General features: G+C 42.3%; 1 protein-coding gene across 1 annotated transcript in view; it reads right to left on the minus strand.

The window, feature by feature from the left end:
• SLC27A2 (solute carrier family 27 member 2) overlaps positions 1–20224 on the minus strand; it is a 36575-nt gene extending 16351 nt beyond the window's left edge. The window contains exons 1-4 of the mRNA XM_033109255.1: positions 19536–20224; positions 13162–13371; positions 11821–11979; positions 9325–9449 (exon numbers count right to left, since the gene is read on the minus strand). Of these exons, the coding sequence (XP_032965146.1) occupies positions 9325–9449; positions 11821–11979; positions 13162–13371; positions 19536–20013 (972 nt within the window). The 5' untranslated portion in view covers positions 20014–20224. The remainder of the gene's footprint in view (positions 1–9324; positions 9450–11820; positions 11980–13161; positions 13372–19535) is intronic.
• Positions 20225–25806: the final 5582 nt, after the last annotated feature.

Raw genomic sequence — 25806 nt, forward strand, 5'->3', positions numbered from 1 at the left:
TCTTGTTCTGGATTTTTCTTCTGTTCTTTCATTGGGGATGTATTTCTTTATTTCCTCATTTGTGCTGCCTCTCTGTTTTTGTTTCTATGTATTAGGTAGATCTGCTATGTCCCCCAGTCATAGCCAGGTGCCTTTATGTAGTAGGTGTCTTATGGGGCCCCGTGGCACAGTCTCCCTGGTCATCTGCACTGGGTGTTCCAGGAGTGTCCCTGGGTGCCCTCCTGTTATAGTTGAGACTTGATTGCTCTTGGCATGTCAGTGGGTGGGATTGACCCTTAGGCTGACTGGCTGTGGGGTTTTGCCACGTCCACAGCTTACAGGCTGTGCAGGGGCTTACCCCACTAACTGGGATTTGCCCCAATGGGCTCTGGTGCGTGTTGAGACTGCCCTTTGGGTGTGCTGCTTGTGGGGCTAACTGGGTGGTGCTGTGCTGTGGTCTGAAGCCAATCTCCAGGTATGTTGGTTCTGGGGCCTCTTGAGAGGGGCTCCAGTGCAGGCCCAGGTTTCCCACTGTCTGTGACTGGCTGGGGACTAGCTGGTAGGAGCTACAAGGCGACTTGTGGTTATTTGCTGCCTTTGCTAACCTTGGAGGCACATGGGTGATGCCATGCTGCAAACTGAGGACATCTGCCACCAGTATTGGGCCTAGGGTAGCTCTGCAAAATGCCAGGACACCATGAGGCCTGCTGCCACCTGCCAGCTCTCTTATGGTTCAGCCCCTGATAAAGCCTCAGCAAAAGTCTAAGAGCACACCAAGGCCAGTAGCCGCCTGCTTGGGGTCTATCAGACTCTGATAGTTTTCCAAGAAACAGTGCAATGCGGGTGGGCTGGCTGCTTGCAGAGTAAGTGCCTGCAGCGTTCGGGGAGTTGGGTGGGGTGGGGTCCCAGTGAGTCAGCAGAATGGAGCAGCAGAGCTCACCAGACCAATCAGATTCACATTTGGCCGTGTGGAGGCGGGCTCAACACAGGAAAGATGGCGCCTGCCTCCCAGCTGCATGGGAGGAGCACCTCCTCACAGGCGACTGTCCTTCAGCCCCCAACCTGAAGCAACACAATTCAGTCTGCTCCTGTATGTCCTTGACAGCTCTGAGTTACCGTCCTTTCGCTGGAGCCCAAGGTAAGTGCCTGTGAGTGAGAAAGTCTGTGCTTGGACCTTTTAAGAGGATGTTTGAGTTTCCTGCCGCCTTCCATCCCACCCAGATGGTTGGAATCCCCATGATTTTTCACAGCCAGATGTTGTGCCACCAGTACTCTGGACTGGGGAGGCCAACTGGGGCTGGCATCCCTTGCTCCTCTGGGGGAAAACTCTGGGGCTGAAATATCCTTCCCAGTTCTCAGCTGCCACATGGAGGTTTGGGGTTAGCTAGTTCCATGTCTCCACCCCTCCTGCCAGTCTCTATGTGGCTTCTTTATAACCTTAGTTATAAAACTTCTGTTCAGCCAGACTTCAGGTCGTTCTCCAGGTTGATTGTTCTATAATTTAGTTGTAATTTTAATGTGTTCATGGAAAGAATCAAGCACAGTTTTTATTTACTCTGCCATCTTGGATCTCCTTCTATTCCCCTTCATAATTACCAAGTACCTATAATAAGGGAGACCATACGTGTGGTTTGCCAAAGCCTGTCCTGTTTATGCCTGTTGTCCCAATGTGCTTTTAATTACACTCCTTTCACTCTCAAGTGTCTCTATTTGGATAATGAATTGTAGAGTCATCCTGTCCACAAGGCACTGTTCTCAGTACAGACTGTCAGCTTTTCAGAGACCACTCCCTCTCCCCCCATTGCTGTCCCTCACTGTCACTGCAGGAATAAAACATCACAAATATTTGAAGAATACTTACTTTTGCTTAATAATAACCACCTGACCCGGGGCTTACCTGCTCCCAGGCCTGTGTGAGAAGCCTCAAAGTAGCATTCCAACGTGTAAACTAAGACCTTACTTATTTCATATGTAGCCCACAATCACCTTCTTAATTCATTTCCTTGTCTAATGGGTGGTGAACATCTATCTTCCCCATTAGATTGTAAATACCTTTGAGGCCAAATATATTTCTACATCACGCACAGTACCTGCACCTGTAGCAACCCCTGTAGCAAAAGAAGAAATACCCTCCACCAGGACACCCTCGATTTTCCTGTTTAACAGTTAGTAGCCAGGACATCAGCACAAGGGCAAGCGCTGAGGACACAGGAGTCTGCAGGTGCCCTGGGTGTGCAGAAAGCATGCCAGCCTCACAGGTGCAGCTGTCACCTGCGGGTGGCAGGTAGCTGGGCTCATAGTCACAATACGAAGGGTTCAGTTTGCATCGTAAACTGAGGGATCTCATTACACCAGCGGAAGGGATTAAGGAAATGTTTGTGAACACAAACAGGGAGATCCTAGAGCCTTCTGAGATGGCTGGTTCTCACTTTAGCTTTCGCTCAGCAGTGGCTGAGAACGCTGGGTAGGTGTGACTGGAGTTTTCCTCTCCCAGGAGAGAAATGGTGTTTTCTCATCACCAAAGCCACTCCTCAAAAGAACTACTGTAGTTGAGGTCAAGGGTCACCTGCTCAGCTTTCTTTAACAAGGATCAATCAAGTCTTCTATGTGTCAGGCATTTTACCAGTATTGTCTTCCTTAAGTTTCTAAAGGATCCTACCAAGATGTGAGAGGTAATAAAGCATTTGCCTCATGTTACAATTGAGGAAACAGAGCCTCGAGAAAGTTAAAATAATTTGACAAGATCACACAGGTAGCAGCACAGTTGTTTCAAGATTCAAATCCAAATCTATGTGACTTCTTTTCCATAATTTAAAAAAAGAAAGACACACACACAGTTTAAGAGTTGAAAGTACTGAAGGGCTTTTAAATGAAGAATGCTCTTCATTATACTTCTCTATCCTCATCCTTTACCCCAGCTCACCCCTCAGAGGCAGACACTTTGAACTCTTGTAGCTGTTTCTTCTGATCTCCACATTTCTAAATTAATTGCTATCATTTGATTCATTGATTTTACACATTTTTTATTGAATTCCTATTGTGCTAGGTGAGGATTAAACTCTCTCCCATCCTCTCTCCCATTTTTCCAATATCATGATTTTTGGTTAAATCAACATTCAGTGCTCATAATATCCTATGGATGAGCCAAGTAATATACTATGATCAAATTCTTGAATAAATTTTTGTTTTGCTTGGAATAAATTGCCTCTCTGCCCATTTGCTTCATTTTCTTAGTTTCTATTTGTCGAAACTCTTTTCTCACCCTCGAACAGCCTCGAAGTAACATTTTCCTTATAGTTAAATCTATCAGATGACATAATTTCCTTTTTTCCAGTATGCTTCCTTTTAGCCTTCAGCTCCCTTCTGGACTAGTTGCTCGCCACGCCTGGGGATTCCCTTTGCCTCTCCTTCCTGGATCCTGTGTCTTATCTCTCTCCTTCCACTCTTTTGTTTGGGTGGAACACTTTCTCTAGTAACTTCCTGAAGGAGGGTGTGTAGGAAATACATTATTTTGAGACTGTGGATGTCTTAAAATATTTTCACTGTACACTTGATTGATAATTTGATTGGATACAGAACACTAGATAGGCAATAATTTTTACTTAGTATTTTGAAGGCCCCGCTCCTTTGTTTTCCAGCTTGCAGGGTTGTTATTGGCAAGTCAAAGGTTATTATGGAATCTTTTCTTTCTCTTTCTTTTTTTTTGGTGGTCTTAAATTTCATCACAGCGTAGATTTTAAAATTTTAATTCCATTCATTTTATTCAGTACACTATTGGCCCTTTCAATCTGTGCTTCAGTCCTGGGAAGTTTTGTTGTTGTTGTTGTTTTGTATTATTTCTTTGATAATTTCTTTCTCTATTTTCTTTTTCTGATTTCCTATTGATTAGAGGCTGGATCTTTTGGTCTGATATTCTAATCTTCTTATCTTGCCTCCCCTCATGTAATCACTTTATATTTCCTCCAAATTTCAGTAAGATTTCTCAACTTTATCTTCCAAATTTTCCATGAATTAAAACATTTTTAAATCATGTTTTTATTTTTCAGGAGGTCTTATTCTGTTTGTTTGTTTGTTTGTTTTGGCATCATACTAGTCTTGTTTTATGACTATAATATCGCTGAGGACATTAATTGCAGGTTTGGGGAAGTTTTCTCCTGCTGTCTGAATTAATGTTATTTCTTTTGATGATCTTTCCTATTGGAAGTTTTCCTCAAGTGTCTGCTGATTCTTGATGTCTGTTTATATTAGGAGTAAGGCAACTTAAAGATGTTTGAACAGCTTTGTGTGGTGGGCAGAGGCTATTGCCAGGTGGGCTGTATTGTCCAGTGATGGGGCAGTGAGCCAATGTCCAATTTATTTTCTGGGAAAGTTGAGTTTTTTCTAAGAATTGCCCTTCTCCATTCTCTTGCCTACAAGCATAAACTGGCTACTGGAGATCTAGAAGCTTCACAGAGAAAGGGAGGGAGTTGGGGGAGGGGTGTCTCTCTAGTCAGTAAGAGGATATTTACTCAATCTCTATTTTCAGTGCCTCACCTCTGCCCTCCTCTGCTCTTGCGGTCCTTGAGTTCAAAGCTTTTCTAGGTCTTCTCAAGAGAACAAACCTACCTCCTACAGGACTGGGAGAGGGGAGCAGCAGGTCTAGCTGTTTCTTATAGACTTTCACTTTCAAAGCTCCTCCTTTTTTCAAGCCTGATACAGCATCCCTTCTTCAGTTGTACTCAATTTCTCAGGTTTCAGGAAGTCAATCAGCTTCCTTCTTGTTGGCACCTGCCTCTTAAGTTTCACCTGTCTCAATCCTGTGATGTCAGGGACCTCCCCCTTTCAGCTTTATGTACTATGTAGTTCCTGGTTGCAATGTCTCCAAGACAATGGAGCTTGTGTGTCTTTTTCTTGTCCGTCTGGTTTTGGGGAGACTTCCAAGAGGTGAAAGGCAGAAGGTATTCATCATCTTAGAAAAAAATCTGAGTCCATGTTCTTAACAATGAATATGCTATTCTTCTGCCTGACTCCCTAAGGAGAGAAGAGAGCACCCACCGACAGGAATGAAAGGGTGAGGCTCAACTTCTCTGCTGTACAGTAGAGGCCTTTCTCCCTCCAGTGCATTTTCCCACTGTCGCTGAAAAGACTGTTTAAAAACACATCTTCCACATCACTCTTCCACAAAAGGCCCTTTAGTGGTGCTTTGTCACAGGTACATTTACGTCTCAGCAAAGTAAAGCCCTCACTCACCACCTGGCTCAGTCAATCAGTCCCGCCTCCTGCCACGTGTTTGCTGTTCCCAACACACCAGGTCCTTCATTCCACGGCTCTGCAGATGCTGTCCCAGCTAACGAGAAGCCCTTCTTTTCCTGCATGGCTGGAAAACTTCTCTGTATTCTTCAAACTCACCTTCCCTGGCAAACCTTTCCTGATTCTGCTCTTTCCCTCTCTCCTCTGGCTTGTTCCTGTCCCGGCCCCCACAGGTCTGACTGGCCCCCCTCCACCCTGTGCTGCCACATACCCCTCTATCCGTTTTCTATCAGAATGGAGGTGCTACAGAGAGAAATTTTAGGCTGGGAATGGACCACAGAGGTTACCTAAATTTGGAGGGAAGGCAGACAACACTAGGAGGTAAGTTGAGTCTATTCAGCTGTTTCAGGGTTCTGGTCTATTTTATTTCCTCTTCTAAATATTATGCCTTCTATGTATGGCCCCTGAAACTCTTTTCTGTTTCCTTTGTCCTCCTCCCACCTGGGTCACACACACAGCAGGCAGGACAAAGCCTCATTTAGACCCCTTCCTGTGGCTTCAATCCCTAACTGGAGTAGAGAAACACTCAGTTTTAGTAATATATTGTTCTGATAAAACTTTTTTTCCTAAATGACATTGCTTTTTAGGCAATGACACAAACAAACTGGCAATGGCAACTGCACACTGTAGGAAATGAACCTAACTAACCTTTCATTATAAACTGGCGCTCTGGATGCAATGGCCCAAATAGAACAATGGCACAGGTAAAATGGATAAAGACTATTCAACAATAGTACTGTAAAATTCACTTAAGTCAACAGCTTTGCTACCCAATGCCCTCTCAATCTCAGATGAGAGTGATTGACTAATTTGAATGTCTTCTCTTATGTCTTCCTTTGTACATATGGGGCAGAATTTTCTTTCATTCATTCAATGAATATGTATGGAACACCTATTATGAGCTTAACATTCTTAAGCACTAAAGATAATGATAATAATGGCTACCATTTATTGATTATTTATGAAGTGTCAGGTACTTTGGTACATGCTTTATGCATATCATTTCATTTTGCCTTCACAGCTCTCTGTGAGGTAGGTACTATTATTACCTCTGTTGTCTAATGGAAAACAGATTTAGAGAGGTTAACTATCCTGCTCAAATGGCAGAGTCAGGCATCAGGCCTGCTGACTCCAGACTCCTAGTTCTTAAGCACTGTTCTAAGTCCCTTGAGCCAAAGGGAACTCCTGCCCTGAGGGTGACTGGGAGTTAATTTTTGTATATGGTGTTTGGTAAGGGTTGATTCATTCTTTTGCATGTGGATATTCAGTTTTCCCAGCATCATTTGTTGAAAAGACTGCCCTTTCTCTATTGAATGGTCTTGGCACCCTTGAAAAGTCATTTGACCATATATATGTGGGTTTATTTCTGGGTTCTCTATTCTATTCCATTGGTCTATGTCTGTCTTTAGGTTAGTACCACACTGCTTTGATTACTATAGCTTTGTAGTAAGTTTTGAAATCAGGAAGTATGAGTCTTTTTTTCCCCCTAGACTGTTTTGGTTATTTGGGGCCCCTTGAGAATCCATATGAATTTTAGAATGGATTTTTATTATTTCTGCAAAAAACATCATTGGGATTTTGATATGGATTGAATTGAATCTGTAGATTGCTTTGGGTAGTACTGACATTTTAATGATACTAAATCATCCAATGCATGAACATGGGATGTATTTCCATTTATTCATGTCTTCTTTAATTTCTTTCAACAATGTTTCATAGTTTTCATTATGTAAGTCTTTCACCTCCTTGGTTAAGTTAATTCTTAAGTATTTTATTCTTTTTGATGCTATTGTAAATGGAATTGTTTTTGCAATTGCCTTTTAAGATTGTTCATTGTGAGTGTATAGAAATGCAACTGATCTTTGTGTGTTGACTGTATCCTGCTATTTTGCTGAATTCGTTTATTTGTTCTAACAGCTTTTTTGTCTGTAGGGTTATATGTAAAACCGTATCATTTAAAAAAATTTTAACTAAAATCTTTTGAGGTAACTTTGATCATTTCTTACAATTCTTATAAGTATTTTCCAGACAAACCCGAACTCAAGAGTGGGGAGAAGCAAGGGCAAATAGGAACTCTAAATCTACTTCTAGATTAAAAGTTATCCATGAATTATACACCAAATCTTAACATATTTTGAAGATATAAAACCCCAAACTGTCTTTGTTTTCCAGCATCTGACACAATATTAAGAGAAAGGAGAAAGGTAGAAGTGTGTGTATGTGTGAGTGTGTATGAGCCTGAAAGAGCTACACACAAACATGTTTCTTTTCCTCAAATCCAAAGGTGGCTCCCTATAGAACTAATAGAACACGGCCTCCCTCAGGAGACTTTTAATTGACAGTTAAAGGAGGTGCCTTTAAGGCAGAGAAGAAAAGCCAAACAGAAGGGCCCCATATGGATTTCTGGGTTTTAATAGAGAGTCATACAATGTTGAGGAGCAGATGGAATACTAACGTGAAAAAAAACAAAACACATCAATGACATCAACAGAAATTGCTGTGGAAAAGGTCCTAACCCAGCTCATAGCTAATTATGACCTTCATGAATCCTTTGAATCTGTCACCAAAATCAGAATAATATGTCCTAAGCCCAAACATTTTTGAGGAACATACTATCTCCTTCAACTTAATTATATATCTTTCAAAGGCAAGGATTTAGAGGTTCATTCAGCAAAATCTGTTGATGCCTAGGACGTGCCAGGTACAGATCTTGGTGCCGGAGATCGGGGAGCAAACAAAGCCCCTGGTGCATGGAGCTTGCATATAACTGGGGAGACAGACAACAGTCATATAAACCTGTACGATGTCAGGGGCAATAGTGCTGTGAAAAGCAGTAACCCACGGGATGAATGGTAAGAGGCAGAGTGATACATTTGATAGTTAGTAGGAGGGGCCTCTCTGATGAGGTGACATGTGGGCAGAGACCGAATGAGAGAACTGGGGCAAGAGCATCTTGTACAACTTTCTATATCACACAGCAGCTGTTATGTAAGTTGAACATAGGTGTTTATAAATAGCAATTTATCAATTGAGTGATTCTTTGAGTTTGTTTTCCTATGCTGAGTGAAAGAATTAAAGGGAGTAGAATCTGGTGAATGTACTGCACTACGTAGTCTAGTGTTTCTCAACTAGGGTTGATTTTTGCCTGCCAGGGAACATGTGGCAATGTTTGAAGACATTTTGATTATCATGGCCTGGGGTGGGGTACTACTGGCATGTCCTGGGTAATGCCAAAGATGCTACTAAACATCCTACAGTGCACTGGATAAGTCCATCCAGCAAAGAATGAATGGGCCCAAAATGTCAGCAGTGCCACTGTTGAAAAACTTTGATTTGGCCCCCAGGCAGGCTGCTATATCTCTGATGAGAGCTGAGGAACTAGGCAGGAGTTACTTTTCCAAACAAGACATCTAAATATCTGAAAACTGGTTAGAACCAAGGTCCTTGTAGTTACTCTGGGGAATCTGTTCCAAGCTTGGCGACAGACAAAGTCAGATGGTTTCAAAGCCACATGGGGATTTATTTATTAAGCAACATTAAATAAGTTTCTTGCATACCTTTGGTATAAGATAGGGCCAGGAGACAAGATATGGTCCCTGCCATCAAAAATTTTATAGCCTAGGAAGGATGGGAGACATGAAGACCAACACCTACAATGTGACAGGTCCCACCATGGGATAGAAATCAAATGATGTAGGGTAGAGAGTGATGACTTGTTGGAGTGACCCACATATGATTAACATATATCATTTGAGCTGAGCTTTGAAACTGAGTAGGCTTTAAATAGGCAGAGAGGTGAGTAGAGGATATGCTAGGTAGTGGGTAAGATGTGAAAACAGGTACAAAGATAGGAAGTAATATTAACAGCAATTGCCATCTAGTAACTCCCTTCTATAAGACAAGGAAGGTGGTGTCAAGTACTTTATTGTGACAAACTGTTGTAGTCTAAAATGAAAAGTGATATATATAAATCAGCGGAAGCCGAGCATGACCCAAAGTGACTTGAACTCTCATCTTATCCATTTCAAAAAGATAATGAAATATGAAGAGTGTTACCTGGGGTGAGTTGCATAAATACCGAAGCAGTTCACCGATATACTGAATGACAGTGATGTTGTATTTTCTACAGTCATCCCAAAACTGGCTGGCTGAAAATTTGTTCCGCAAAACAAGAGTAGCACCTACAGAGAAGGCATAGAAAGGTTAGTAAAGAAATGCTACAAAAAAAAAAGTCTCCCCAACTACATTTGTCACTTTTGAAAGATAGAATTTAGATATTCTATTCACAAACAAGTATTGCGTACTAATTATATTCAATGCAAAAAAATAAGACCTGGTTTTGACCTATAGGAGCTTCCAATCTAGTGGGGGGGAAGACTCATAAAAAAGTCTTTCTAATAAAAGTCAATGTGCAATAGATAAGAGATGCAAATGAGACCCTAAAGGATTGTGAGTGTGTGTGTATTGATTAATTCTGCTTGGGGGCAAGGGCTGAGAAAGGCATATTTTGGAAGAGGTGGGATTTGAATTAGCTCTTGAGAAATGGAGAAAGATAAGAGAATTCCAGACAGAGCAAAAAGCATGAATGTAAAGACAGGACAGTCCAGATGGCTAAGACTCAGTTGGCCTGTGACGGGTGGTGAAGAGCGCATGGCTCATGGGAGATGAGCTAGCAGTGCAATCATAGAGACGTTGAAAGTGCCAGGTGGAGGAACTAGACTTCATTTTGTAAGCGATGGACAACCAGGTTCTTGAGCAAGCAGGAGACTGCTTCTCTGATGGGGGAGGTAGACAGAATAATGGTTCCCAAAGATGTGCATATCCTAATCCCTAGAACCTGTGAATAGAAAAGGGGCTGTGTAAATGTGATTAAATCAAGGTTTTGTTTTTTTTTAATTTTTATTGGGGAATGTTGGGGAACAGTGTGTTTTTCCAGGACCCATTAGCTTCATGTCAAGTCGTTGTTTTCAATCTAGTTGTGGGGGGCACAGTTCAGCTCCAAGTCAACTCATTGTTTTTTTCAATCTAATTGTGGAGGGCACAGCTCACTGGCCCATGTGGGAATCAAACTGGTGACCTTGGTTTATGAGCACTGTGCTCTAACCACCGAGCCAACTGGCCACCCCAAATCGAGGATTTTGAGATGGGAAGATTATCCTGGATTATGTGGTAGGCCCAATGTAATCACAGAGGTCTTCCTAAGAGGAAGGTAAGAAGGTCAAGGGCAGAAGGAGATGGGATGATGGAAACAAAAAAGTGAGAGTGATATGCTTTGAAGATGGAAGGAGGGGCCACAAACAGGCAGCGTCTAGAAGCCAGAAAAGGCAAGGAAATAGATTCTCTCCTAGAGGTTCCACAAGGAATGCAGCCCTGCTGACACCTTGATTATTTGGATTTCTGACTTTCAAAACAGTAAGAGAATAAATCTGTGTTCTTTTAAACCACTAAGTTTGGGGTAATTTGTTATAGTAGCAGTAGCAGACTAACACAATGGATAAAAATAATTTATAATCATGTCATATTCAACCCCATTACTGGCAAGAAATGTAGTAAAGTGAAATTAAAAAACTCAGAAATATTTTTTCATGTTATTAATTTATTTTTACTCCTAAATATACTCAAGTCTAATGTTTTAAAACAGGAGAAAAATTTTAAAATACTATTTTTTCTTCTTTAGCATGTATTTTTGCTGCATAAGCAAATGTGTAAGTGATTGATCTGTCCCTTTGGGAGACTCAGAGTCACTCTGTTCTTGAGGGTCCCAGCAATATGATCAGAGCTAGTTGTTTCTTGCTGATTTGGAGGCTTGATACTGGGCTAAGTGTTTTATAGCTGATCAATAAGTTGATGAGAGAAATGAAGCAGAGGCTTGGGCAATTGTATATGTATATGTATATGTATTCATATACATATGTGACTATTTATAATGAAATGCCACATGGGAGAAAAAAATAAGTTTTTTAGCTCAGAGTGTTAGGCATGGCTTCCTGGAAGAGGTGGATATCGGACTGAGGTTTAATGTATAAAAATGGCATCAATCCTACTGAAAGAGAAGATGGCAACTCTAATTTGAATGGTAAAGAGTGAGAAGGAAAGAGAAGACATGACAGTCTAGGTATTGTGACCAGAGCTGAGGAGCCATGAGCGGAGGGAAGAATGAAGTAGCATGAGGACAACTGAAGGAGAAGTTGAAGTCAGATGCTGAGGGAGATCAGCAGGCAGATTTCTGAAGATGGTAATGATGCAGGAGAATTATTTATGGACTATAAGAACTAGCGTCTTAACCCGGATAAAAACCTCAAATATTTTTAAATTTCCTTCTTGATATACTGAACTACTAGAGCATTATATTGCTCTAGACAAGCAGGCATGAAAAAATAGAAATTATTTTAGATACCTGCTTGTGATATGTGAGCCCAATAGCCTTGTTACTAACATAGAATTAAACAGCTTCCTAGCACACAGGAAAGTAGCCACATTTTGTACTCCTTTTGCTTATGAGCAGCTGTGAATGTGTACTAATCTCCAGTCCCTCGTGAGAGAAAAGCTTACCAGCCAAAATACATCCGTGTAGACCAATCATAAGGGCAGCACTGTGGTACAAAGGGAGGGTGGTATAGATGATATCATCTTTCTTAAACCCGCTGATAGTAGAGAGGCCAGTTCCGTACCAAATGCGACGATGATTGATTGTCGCAGCTTTTGGGAGACCTTTGCAAAGAAAGATACAAGAGAAGGCATGAGTGAGCCAAGGTTGGTTATTCACAGACATGTGGTCTAGCAGAGAGATCTGGTGCAGGAAGATTCATCATCCAGTGATTAGAGAATTACATAGGGGAGGGCCATGATCATTTAGACCAGGAGTCAGCATTTTCTCCAAAGGGCCAGACGGTAAATGTTTTAGGCTTTGCAGGGTCATACAGTCTCTGTTGCAACTGCTCAACTCTGCTATTGTCGCCAATAGCAGCCAAACACATAAAGGAATGAATGTGGCTGTGTTCTGATAAAACTATTTATAAAAACAGGTGGTGGGGGTGAGGGTCGGGGAGGGTGGGCTGTACTTGGTCCACAGGCCAGATTTTGCTGACCCCGGTGTTAGAGCGTTGTTACAGTAGTAATTTTAACAGAAAGGAAGGAATGTTTACCGAATTTCTGCTCTGTGCCTACCACCTTGCAAGATATTTTCAAAATTTCATTTAATTCTTATAATTAATGAGATAAGTAGATTATATTCTCTAATACACAAATTAGAAAGCTGAGATTCAGAGAGATTAAATAGACTATCCATAACCACTTTTATGATTTCTTATTATTCTTCTAGTGTTTCCTTATATAAATACAAGCAGTTATGAACATTTGCTCATAGGTTCTTGCCCTTCTTCTGTTTAAAAACTATGCACACTCTTCTGCACTTTCCCACTTAACAATGTATCTTGGAGATATGTCCATATTTGCATATAGAAATTTCACTTATTTATTCATTCAATTATTCTCTCTCAGTTATATCACGTCTTCTCTGGTGTTTCATTTATAATTGATTATACAATATATATATAGACTCTAAATATAATCAAAATATAATGATCATTTAAAAAATTCCAAAAACCTATTCAGTGCCAGATTTCATCCATCATCATAACTATTTCTGTAAATCTTTATTAACCTCTTTATCTCTTCTACATACCAACTAGGGGAAAATACACGTAGCGTGGAGAAACCCAAATGGGATCATATGCTATGAAATAAGATCAGTTCACACAGACCAAGAGCTAAATCCCCTGAAGTATTAGTTATCTGATAAGTTTCATCAAAGAAAGAGAACATTTCAAAACCCAACCCAACATGGAACTCAGGATAGGTCTGTTTCCTTCAGAATCCTCTCTTTATTTTTACCTGTGGTTCCAGAAGTATAGATGTATAGGGCAGGAGTGGAAAAAGTAACTTCAGACCTCCATGATTCTGGGATAGGTTCAGTGGACCTTTCATCCACTTTGTCTAGGAAAGAGTCAACCCCATCTCTGTTGGAAGTTCTGCTCACATAATAGATGGACACATTATCTTTTTTCAGGCTTGGCAGCACCTCTTCAACAGCTGCTTGTAGTTCTGAATTTCATAAGAAAAAAAAAATCCAAACAAATTCAATTAGTCCATTACAGTTTTCTTAGCGCACCAAGCTTCATAGTAATTTTGTTTTCAGCATAATTTTTGTTAAAATATAGATATGACAAATGATACTTATAGTCATGCATTTTTAAACATGGAATTTGTCACATCTGAAAATATCACCAAATTCCAATATTTGAGGAAAGGTTGGATTTTGATGGTTTCATAATAAGCAGATGGGCTGGCTGAAATCTGTACAAACAAACGGACATATGGGTAAAAACCAAGATACATAAGTGCATAGTTATATGCATATACATCTCAAAATACTCCAGGAATGACTTCAGTTGTTCCCAATATGTGCCCCATAGGGCCAGTGATGAAAAAAAAATTTAAGGAAAGAAAAGAGAAATGCAAGTAAGGAAGCAATGCTGACTAACAAAGATGATGGAAGCCAACTTTATATAACACTCTATTTATTTAACACATCAGTACCAAGTAGTTCCACGAGGAAGCTTCAGCTGATCTGAGAAATAAGCTCTAAATTTCATAAGCACATTCTTTGGTCTGAGAAAAAAAATTAGTGTGTTTTTTAAATTGTGGGTCACCAAAGAATAGTGGATTATTCAAATCATTTAAAGTGACCAGTATTTTTACAAATTAAATAGAATGAAACAGAAATTTTCTTTATTTAGGAAGTCAACTGAAACAGTCAGATTCTAACACAGCTCTTGGAGACAGTCTGAAAACAGTTTTTAAAATGCCATTTCTAACTGTGATTTTGCATTTCTATCATTGACACTTTGGAAACACAGTATTTAATAACCTATCGTCTAGTCTATTGTCTAAACATCAGCACAATGTGTGTTGGAGCACCTTTCAGACTGAGACACGCATATACACCTCCACCTCCCCCACAAATCACCCTGAGGTCAGAAAGATGTGTAATTAAGGTGAAGTCCCACCAGGAGTAAATTAATATTTAACAGGGAAATACACACTCATCTTACATTTATGTCATTATATAATTTCTTAATGATATTTTTCATTTCTCTCAGTTAAAGTTCTTGCTTACATGAACTCCTGTTTTCTGAGTAGCCCTGGAATCAAGGGTAATTCCTTGGAATGAGGTTACCAGGTCATCCCAAGCCTTACATAATTGTTACCACTTGATGTCTATAAGCAACCATGTCACCTATTGACCAACTATGTACTTATTTCTCAGAGGCTGTGGGGCGGTACCTTTTAAATATCGGTCATTTCCACTCATTATGCAGAATAATCTGAACTCTATGCTGCTCCAGATTCAATAACATTAACAGATGACTTAGAGTTTATTTTGTTTTACCCCCTTCACTCCCTTCTTCTTTCTAAAGACAATGAACTGTTAAATATTCCCACAAATGCTAACAAAGTGCTGGTTTGCTGCTTTTCAGTGGAGATGTAGAACCACCCCCCTTGCAAACTTTGGTTATGAGCAGGCTAAGAAGAAAAATTTGAGAGAACATCTTTAAGCTAGCTCTCCATGCAGACCTCGGGCTGGCTGGCTGGCTGGCTGGGGTCCCAGCTCTTGAATACACTAATCATTTGATGTATGTCTGTGTTTCTGTCCACCAACATCCTACACACAGACCCTCCCGCTATGATCCATCCTGTGCTCATCACCAGTTCCCTCTTTGGTAATGAGACCCAGCAAGAGAGTGCCTCTCTTCTACAGCCCAGTGCCAGAGGCAAACAAGCCTATGGTAGGGTGAGGCTGGGCCTCAGGGACATTAGGTCTAAATGGGTTTTCTCAAATCAGAATACATTTGATTTTTTTTTAACATCATTTTTTATGCTCTCATGCCCCACCCAAGGGTTCTTAAGCTTCAGAGAAGAAAGCCTGTTGCAATCAACCAGAATGGAGGAACTCATTAATATAACAAACATTTAATGAATGACTACTATGTGCTCCATATTACTAGGGCATTAGTCAAAGATTTTTGATGGAATTCTAAGCCTTTGAGATGAGCAAAGTGCATCGAAGCAACTCATCTAAGTGACTCCTTAGGCAGCCCAGAGAAATCAAAGCAGTGGAGATAAGACTATCTCTATGCCCTGGTCCTTGACTAACATCGGAAACTGGAAAATCATCACCTTCCATGGAAACGAGGCCACTACTATTGGCCATCTCTTGGATTTTTTGAGTCCCTATTTTCTCAATAGTGTAATCTCTTTAGTAAACAGCTTTAAAGAATTACTATTATTTAAGTCCAGTCTGCTGCTGCCCTTTAATGAAGCATCTCACTGTGGGAGGTACTGTGATGAAAATTGCCTCTGGGCTCCTCTTGCCTGGAATACACCCTTCCCAACTGCACTTGCCCAGCTCAGTTGTCAAGGCCCCCAAGAAGCCTTTTTCCTCTGCTCTTTTTTCCATACAGCACTTTGTAGCTCTCCCAGCGTACTTCTTACCTTCTCCTGGGGGTCACAGTCATTTGTGTACATGGCTTAGTTCCTTTAGTGGACTGTAAGATTCTTGAACTAATTCATCTTTTTAACTCCCCATCCCATCACAGCAGCTAGCTTGTCCCTGTGGGGACTCTCTAAATGTTTCTTGATTTGAAATTAAATTGTTGTACCATTTGCTTTTCTCAATCTAACCTCAAAAGTTTGTGTGACAAGACTTTTCCTTGGTCCTGACACTAGTTTTATAATGAAGCTTTCCCGTTTTGGAATGTTCAATAATGCAATACTTTTGAAAATTATTGGAAGCATTTTCCTTTATCACATTGCTTCAAGGAGGTCCAATTTTGTTTTTCACAACCTTGCAAAACCAGGTCAAAGGTAATCTGGGACATTTTATAACCTCCCTCGATCTCAGTCTTGCAATAGAAAGCATCTTTAATCATTAATAAAGCCTTGCAGAACCTTTCATGGCTATGTTGAGTCAGACAGTGTAGACTTTGACTGATGCAGTGAGCTGATGAAGAAGACCTGGGTTATCCTTCCAGTAGAAGAGCTAGATTACTGATGCTCTTAACGCTAGCGTAAATGGAAATACAGCAAACTTACTATTTGCGGGACTCTTTTGGATGTTTGTACAAAATATCCTATGTTGTATGAAATAAAATATGCTTTCCTACCTTCCTCATATTCTATGTTTGGGAAGTTGCTTGAAAAACTACCAGACCACCAAGTTGGTTTCTATCAACAACAACACAGGTTCAAATAAGTGAAGGCAATTTTTCCATGAGATTATTTACATCATACCCTGCCATGGAGAAGGATTCTGAAATGTACTACAGAAAGAACATATTCTCTGGGAGAAGGGTGCTTCTTTTATATTCAGGGAAATGTTTGTGAATTTTCGACTTTTGGTAAGTATAGTAACTTCTGAAGAAATAAGTGGATATTGAAATTCCTGATAGAGTTGAGCCCTGTTAAGCTTTACAGGTCCCCCAGATTTATGACAACTGGATCAATCCTCATGATTAATACCACCGTCCTGGTCCTTTACATACATTCCAGAATGTGACAGTCAGAACTCAAGGACATGTATTAACTTGCAAGCCCTGTGGCCAAAATTCAAAGTCTAGAATCAAATCCTGTTGAATTGTCACCACTCCAATAGTTCTAAAACTCCTCATCTTTATTTACCATGTTCAGATGGTGTAACAGAAGAAAAGTACCCTGGAAGAGAGAAAAAAATTTGAGTTCTGTCCCCAGTTCTCTGTTGCTAACTTGCCATGTGACCTTGTGCAAATGATATCACCCCTTTGGGTCTTTGTTCAGCTATAGAACAAGGGGAAACTAGACTGTTTCTCAAAGTCTAGTCCTCACTCAGATCATCTGCTTCAAAATCATCTGGGAGTGGGGTGGGGCTTACAAAAATACATATTTCTGGGTCCCCCCGCAGTCCTACGGAATCAGTGTTTTTTGGGAATGGGGTTCAGGAATCAGTTTTTCAAAATAAGCTTTCCCGGTGATTCTTATGTTCACTAAAATTTATTTTCTAAAGTTTCTATTGAAGTATAACACACTCATTAAAGTGAGAAGGTAATGAATTAGAATATCTCTGAGATACCTTCCAACTTTAAAGAATTCTAAGAACCAGTCAATTCAACACATTTACACATGGGCATATTTACTAACCATGCAACTTTGGACTCTGTTACCACCTTTGCAATAACTGTTTCCATTCAGAGAGTAATTCTGCATGTTGTGCAATAGTCTCTCAGTGATTTGGAAAAACTGAATGTTTTGCAAATGTGTGTCCTCTCTCAAAGGTCAGTTTACTGCCAGAGAATCCCATAGGTCCACTGGAAAGGAAAGTACATGTACACTAACCTAAACATAATGCCCAACAACGGAGGACTGCTGCCTGGGTGGAGAAGGAGTTATCTGGTTGTATTTCCGACTTGATTACAGAGCCATCTATTATAGTCATTTAAACTCGAGCTTCTTTGTCAACAAAACTCCCAGTCCTTGACCTTCCTCACAGGCGGCCTGGGATGCAGTCATGTCCTGCGTAATGATGGTTTGATCAATGATGAACCGCATATATGATGGTGTTATACCATATAGCTTAGGTGTAAGTGCACTCTATGATATCCACACAATGACGAAATCACCTCATGATGCATTTCTCAGACCATATTCCCATCGTTAAGCGGTGCCTGACTGTACTATGGAGTTTAATAGTATTTCAGTCCTGCCTGGAATAGTACAAAGATCATTGAACTAATAACTTCCCTCTGAATCGACTGGTAAAGTAACAGATTTACTAGAGTCTTCTAGTTAGGAAGTAGTGAAGTTGTCTCTTTTCTCAGGCAACTAGAAATTGTTGGGAGTTTTCTTGAAAGGACCATCAGTTTCAAATAACTTGGTTGCCTTTAAAACTGTCCCCGTTTTTAAACTTTATACAAAACCTTCATTTTGGGGGAAACAGGTTTTCTGGTTCCTCACAAGTGAATAGATATCTCATCTTTCTGTGACACTAGGCAAACTACTTAGCTTGCCTCCATGTCCTCAACTATGAGATAAAGGGGGAGAGATGAAATGAAGGGGGAAAGCAGATGGATGCTTGATCCCTTCCAGCTCTACTGCTTTACGGCTATGTACAGGAAGGTAGCATGACACAGGGAAAGTCATGGACATTGAAGTTAGACAGACGTAGGTTGGAATTTTAAGCCTCAATTTCCTCAATTGTGTAACCGGGGTAAGGATATGTTATCTCTCATAAAAGCATCCAGCATAAGGCTTGGTACAGAAAGGCATTCCCAAAAGGTGAGGCTTTCTGCCTCTCTATTCCTCCATGTCTTTCAGCCCACACCTGGCTAGGCCTCTTTTTACTGCTGGTCCTTATGTAAGTGCAGAGAGAAGCTTTCTGGGAAGAGAAAACCAGCAGCCCCTGGGTCACAGTTTTTGGTTTCTTTCTGGCCTGGTTGCCACTGTAGCATGAAGGTATGAACCATTTCAGGTATTATTGAAATGTGGCAGGAGGTTAACAGAACCAAGAGATAATAGGGGGTCACTAGGGCACTGCAGCCCATCCCCAAAGTCTTCTCCGTGGGACTAAGTAGGGTCACCTTCTCTCTGCAGTGAGAATCCAGGGAGGCTAACCGCACTTGAGGGCTGGAAGCAGCCTTGAAGACTGCCTCATTACAGATGAAGAAACCAAGGATCAGAGAGGGGAAGGGATTTTCCCATGATCACACAGCCAATCAAGCAGCAGAAGTGGGAACAGTTTTTGTGGATCCACTGGTGTTCAGTCAAGACTCTTTGCATTTTAATGCAGATGTTATCAAGTCTTGGCTAAGAGACTGGGCTCTGGTGGTAAATCTCCCTTGTCAACCCTGTGCTCCCAGCTCTGTGATCTGGAGTATAAGGCTTCACCTCTCCGGCCCCAATGGTCTCATCTACAAAGTACGACAGTAAACCCTACCTGTTGTGAGAATTAAAAGCAACACTGTATGTATAGTGCTTAACAGGGCCTCATGGTCAGTTTCCACAACTGGTGGTTCTACTGATCATTAATTAGCATTTCGAGGAAGGGTTGCCATCCCCTTCTTCTACACCTCCAGGTCCGATTTGAACCTCCCCCTCGAACGCCGTACCCTGCGCTGTGGTGGGTTTTCAAGGCGCAGAGGAGCCCAATGCCAGGGCCGAGCCGTCCCCGGGCTCACCTGGCGAGGCCAGCAGCACCTTCGCCCCGCAGCACTGGAAGCAGTGCAACAGGGACTTCGCGCGGATGTTGCAGTTGAGGCACGCCATAGCACAACCCAGCTTGAGCAGCCCCAGCCACAGCCATACGTAGGCGGGTTCATTGCCCATGAAGATCGCCACGCAGTCTCCTTGACGCAGGCCGAGGTGGTCGTGCAGCGTCCGCGCCACTTGGTTGCTGCGTCGGTCCACCTGGGCGTAGGTGAGCGTCTCATCGCGGAAGACCAGGAAAGGCTTGTGTGGAGTCTGGCGCACTTTCTCCAGAAAGACATGCAGGATGGTGCGCACCTGCCCCGGTTGCCCGTAGCTGCGTATCCGCCGGGCCAAGCCGGCCAACAGGAGGAAGTAGCCCGTGTCCTGGAAGAAGTAGGGGCAACAGAGATTCACCACCAGCGGCAGGAGCAGCAACCCCGCCAGCACCGTGTAGAAGACCGGCAGCATGACAGTGGCGGGGCCCCCTGTCCCTGCAAGGGAAGAGGGCGCACTCTGGTCGTGCAGCGCGGCGGCGGGGCGGGCTCCTGGTGGATGGCGGGCGGGCTGCGCAGGGGCGCACGGAGAGGCTGGGGGAACGGCTGGGGGACCTGGCTCCCAGCACCGTCGCGGGCTCTCGGGTAGGTGGAGTGGCGTGTGAGCTGCCGAAGGTTCCGGGCGCAACCTGCCCGCTGAGCCCGCCCTCTCGTGGGGGTGCCGCCACCTGCGCTCCCGCCCCGCCCCTGCGGTCGATCCTCGGCTGGGAAGGCGGCTCCGCGTCTCGACGGTGTCTCGGCCACTTCTCCGTCCGAATCTGGAGGTCTGGGGTCAAGTCTGAACTCTCCTGCGCTGTAGCCAAAGTACTTTACACCTCGGAGCCACAGTTTCCTTATACAAATGATGATAAGATGCTCTGAGCGGACGTTGAGAAGATTGGAGGAGATAATGCAGACGTAGGGCTATCACTTATTGCTACCGTAATAGAGTGCCTTATAGAAATGACTTACTGTTATTATCAGTAAAGTGCTTTATAATGCGAGATAGCCCTGTTGTATTAGTAACGGGTACCAGGTGCACCGCCAAATCAGATTCCCATCTCTCTCCTTCCTGGTCCCGGGTGCTTTCAGCCAGGTCATTGTTTGTTCCTCAGATCTGCTACCTCCCTCCCCTGGCCCCCGCCCAACCCCAACCCGATTGCCAGGCGGTCTCCCGAGGCAAGGATGGCAGGGTCGAACAACAAAAGCACCAGCGATTGTCACCTCCAGCTCACCCAGCCCCTGGGTGCAGGACGAGGAGAGGGCGCTCTAGTCTGAGTTGGCAGCGCCTGGCCCAGCTAGACCAAATTTGGCGTGAGGTAATGCCATACTTTGCCAACTGAAATCCAAACCCAGGGATATTTTGATTTGTTTTAATATTTTATTCTGTTAAGTGATCCTCCCCCGAACCCTCCATCCTTGTATGTTGAAGATTCTACACTATTGTCAGCCCAATTCAACACACTTTTACTGTGGCTCCGTCAGAGAATAGGGCAACGCAGAGGAAATGAAGTAAATGTTACTGGCATTTCTCAAATGCCATTTCTTTTAGTGTGATCCTTTCTTTTCCTTAGTGGTGCTTCTAAACAGAGTGAATATTTGCTGCTTGCTATTGAGGAGGGTCAGGATCTGAGTAAAAAAAGTGTTTTACTTTCTTCCTCTCCTGTCTTCCTGCATTCATCCATCTCATCCTTAGGAGATACAAATAAGAATGCCTACTCCTGCCAGACACTCTGCTAGGCGCTTCCTTATGTTATATTTTGGAGCCTCACAGTCATTTAAAGGTGGCACTTTCATGCTCACTTACAGATAGGAAAGGGATGCTTAGCGAGGTGAATTAAGACAGCTAGTACGTGATGCGTGGGTTTTGGAAATGGTATCTGTTTGGTCCCAGGACCCACTCTTAGCAACCATGTTATGCTGCCCTCCTATTCTCTAGGTTTTATCTATGTTCTCTTTGTTTTCAGCAATTTTCTTTCTTCTTCCCGTCTCCCCCAGTCTTTCCCTTCCCCATGTTTTAGCCCCCCCTCTTTTTTTAATCCCTGGGACCTGCTCAAACAACTCTTTGTCTACCTTTTCCCAACTCTTCCATAGCAGATCCGACCACCATCTAGTGAGCGGTTGCATCATTTCCCTGGGAGGAGCTGGGGGCCTTCCTTATCCTTGAGAAGGTGGTGGTGTTAATCAAAGTAGGGCTCAGGACAGAAACCATTTCGGTGGGCTCCTCTTCTTTCATGTTGAAGCTCAGGGCCCACCCTCCCTTTCCATCCCAATGCCACCCCTTCATTGCTAGTCACTTCAAAAGCCTCCTAGACTCCTCTTGTCCCTGAAGAAGCTGCACTCCAGAGTCCTGGACTACTGCAAATGCCCACTTTCTTTTCCCTTATTCTGAGGATCACTTTAGCCTTGTCCATCACTAGTTTTTCAGTTGCAAGTGAAAGAAAACAAGACCCAAACTGGCTCAAGCAGAAACAGAAATTTAAGAAGTAACCTCAGAGTCCAGGGGTAGGATAGGCTTTAGGTGGGCCTTCATCTGTGGTGTAAGTGCTGGGACTTAGACCCAGTTTCCCATTTCTCTGTTCCACCTCCTCTGTTGTCATGTAAGCTCTCTAGTCATGATGCGAAGATGGCTGCCAACCCCATAGGGTCACATGCTTCCTGTGCACCCTCCAAAAAATGCCCTGCACGTTCCCCTCTGCATGGCTTTGTTCTTGCCTCTTTCCATCCCCGAACTCTCCACCCTTCTAGATCCCAGCTCTCTTTTAAGGCAGTGGTTCATAGATGTCTGGATTTCTTAGTCCAGTAGCATCAAAGCAAAGTTAGGAACCTAAAATAAAGTACCAACTTTTTAATTTTTCAAGTGAAAACAGCTTCCTCCCAACCAGCCACAGTCTGTTTTTATTATTTTTCATAAAAAATGACATTTTAGCACCAAAAAGGAAAGTATAACTGAACTGTACACTTAAAAATTATTAAAATGGTTAATTTTATGTTATGTATATTTTACCACAAAAATATAAAAACATGTATATACATTTTAAGAAAAGAAAACTGTATTAAAACTGTAAAACAATATGTACTGATAACAAAAGATGAATACAAGTCACGTTCGACTTCTGCAATTACAAGAGGTGCTCAAAATGGTTACCATCAGCATCCAGACACTTCCGATTATGGTGAACTACTACTTGAGCAACGTTGACCAAAGTCTCCTCTTGTATACATTTTTTTTGGCACCCCTGGTACAAAAAAGGAAAAATACACACAAAAAGGAAAATATAGTCCTTTTCAAGATAGGATGAAGACAACATTACACCAACATATAAAAAAAAGATAGAAATTGAAATATTTTTGAATGCAGAAAAAAATACAACTTTTCATTTTGTTTATTATATAGAAATGGTTTCTATGCACGTTTGTCCATTTAGAAATATAAATTCAACTGTGAAGCATGATGTAGAGCCAAATCTTGGGCTTTGATGTAACTTAGGACTGTTTCCACCCTGAGAACCCAAACAATGAGACTTCTCCACCCCCGTCCCCTTAGGGAAGCTGCCCAATCTCTGTCTCTCCCAAGCCCCCCCATCCACTGAACCTCCTTGTTACCTTCACCCCATGTCTAGTCCCCTCATAGCCAGTCACTTCACTGTGGTCTCCTAGACTCCTCTTTTCCTTAGACTTTCTACACAGAGCGCTAGGTTACTTCAAATGCTCACTCTCTTCTCTCTCTTATTCTGAGGCATTCAGGGGGCAGATGTGATTACTGGGAGTGCACGCTGACACCTACCTGCCAGCCGTGGTCAGGACTTCTCTGCTGCTTTACCTGAATTCATCCATCTCCGCTGATGTCTTAGAGAAGGCCTCCCAGCGGCAGTTCCCAACTCCCTTCAAAGTCCCTACTCCCAACCTCAAATGTTTTTTCAAAGCAGGTAGTTTCCCCCTATGACTTTATGGAGATGAAGTAGCCCACTGGTTCTCAAACTGTTTGGGCATCGAGATTACCCAGAGAACGTGCTAAAACACAGCTTGTTAAGCCCCACCTTCAGAATTTCGGATTCAAGAAGTCTTGGGTGGGGCCAAAGAATTCATATTTCTAAGAAGACATGAGACAGTGCTGTTGCTGCTGGTGTAGGGGCTACACTTGCAGAACCACTGATTTAGCCCCATGGTTTCCAAACTGCTCTGCAGAGCCCCAGGCCTTCTGCAGGGCTGTCAAGGAGAATCCATTGCAGAGCATGGGGGAGGGGCTGGCACCCCACCCTAGCACCAATCCGAGCAGCTCCACGTATTTCTGTTTTACATATTGGACTCCCCTGTAGACCTCACATGAAAAAAGTGTTCCCAAAATCTTTTAAATCCTCCATCCCATATAGATCTATTCCTTGTACTGAACGTACAAACCTGCTATGCAGCTTGGCTCTTGATTGTTTCATGCCTGTTAGTTTTGCCTTCCCAACTAGAATTCAACTTCTGGAGTGAAGTCATGCGAAATAATAAAGTAATGAAGAAAAGAAAAGTAATGAAGTCTGAGGACCTGGGTTCAAGTCCTCATTTGTCACATGTTGGCCAAGGACCTTTATCAGGAAGTTACCTGAGCTCCCACAGTGCCTTGTGTTAATTTTGTAGGCCTGAAGGCACCTAATGCACATAGACTGTTATCCATAGAAATGTGTAGGTTATGAAGCCTGCATCGTTTGTGACATTAATGTACTATAAATAGGAATATTGTGTGACTGACTCATTCAGTGCTTTATAGGAAGGTTCATCTCCGACTGTGTTGTGTACCATGTATCAGTCACATTTCTTGAAATGTGAGTGTTGCTATCCTGTTGAATGCCTGTCATGGGGGCATTTGGGTACGGACATACAGAAGATGTAGGTGTTCAGGGAGGAAAATGGTGAGAGTTTGGTGGAGATGGCATATGCTGACATTGGCCCTTCTTTTGGACAATGAAGGAGAGGAGAAACTGGGAACAATTGGTTGGTATTAGACATGAAGAGCAGGGTCCCCCTTTTTCTGGCATCCCAGTTGTGCTTGATAACTACACAATCCAGACAAAATATAATTTGAGAAAAATGTGTTTCCTCTAATTAGTTCTGATCAGAATGCATTTGATTTGGTGTTGAATTCTAATTGAGGGGAAAATCCTAGTGCAATGATTATCGCTTCTCATGCTAATATGCATGCTTCACAAAATTTATTTTCTACTTGTTCAACAACACTCTCTCTCCTCTTTAAACTTCTCATTGCAACCCAGAACTGCCAGTCCCGGCCACAATGCACTATTTTCCATCCCGGAGTGTGTTGGTAAATTCTTTACTCCTTTCCCCTTTGTTCCTATTTTTCCTTCTCTTGTAATATCTTCCTCTCGTCTAATTCTTAAACGTAAATGTTTCTTAGCGTTATGTCTTCAACTTTCTTGTCTCCATCTCTTTCTATGCGGCCTCATCTATTCCTATGGATGCTGAGGACTCTCAAGTTGACAGATTGAGCCCTTCCTCTCTCTTGAGTTCCAGATGTGATTTGATATGGCACACAGAACACCTCCAGATGAATGTATTTATTCAGTTACTCACTTATTAATTTAGCAGTTATTTAAAGTGTACTAGGTGCATACTACTTCAGAGTGAAGCAGGTAGTGCAGATATTATTATTCTCATTTTCAGATGAGTGAATTAAGATTTAGGGAGATTAACCAATGTGCTGAAGGCCATACACACAGCAAGTCAGTTCTAGAGAGGAGACTATGACCCAAGTTTTCTGACTCCTAGTTAGGTGCTAGTATACAAAGTATTCTATTTTTCTTTGTCTTCTTCTTCTTCTTCTTCTTCTTCTCCTTCTTCCTCTTCCTCTTCCTCTTCCTCCTCTTCTTCTTCTTTAATTAGTTTCAGGTGCACAAAACAATGTAATAGACATTTATTATTTATATCCCTCACACTGTGTCAACCCCCCTCCCCCCATCCACTATTCCTCTGACATCGCACACAGCCATTACATTTCCACTGTCTCTATTCCTAATGCTGTACTCAACTTCTTGTAACTATATGCATAATATGTATATATACATATAAACTTGTGGTTGACATTCGTTATTGTTCAGCTTCAGCTTCAGGTGTACAGTGCAGTGATCAGGTATCTACATCATCCCTGAGGTGGTCTCCCTAATGAGACAAGTGTCCATCGGATACCCTACAAAGTCTTTACAACATTATTGATTACATTCCCCAA

This window comes from Rhinolophus ferrumequinum, chromosome 6, assembly GCF_004115265.2.
Source record: "Rhinolophus ferrumequinum isolate MPI-CBG mRhiFer1 chromosome 6, mRhiFer1_v1.p, whole genome shotgun sequence".
Lineage (NCBI taxonomy): Eukaryota > Metazoa > Chordata > Mammalia > Chiroptera > Rhinolophidae > Rhinolophus > Rhinolophus ferrumequinum.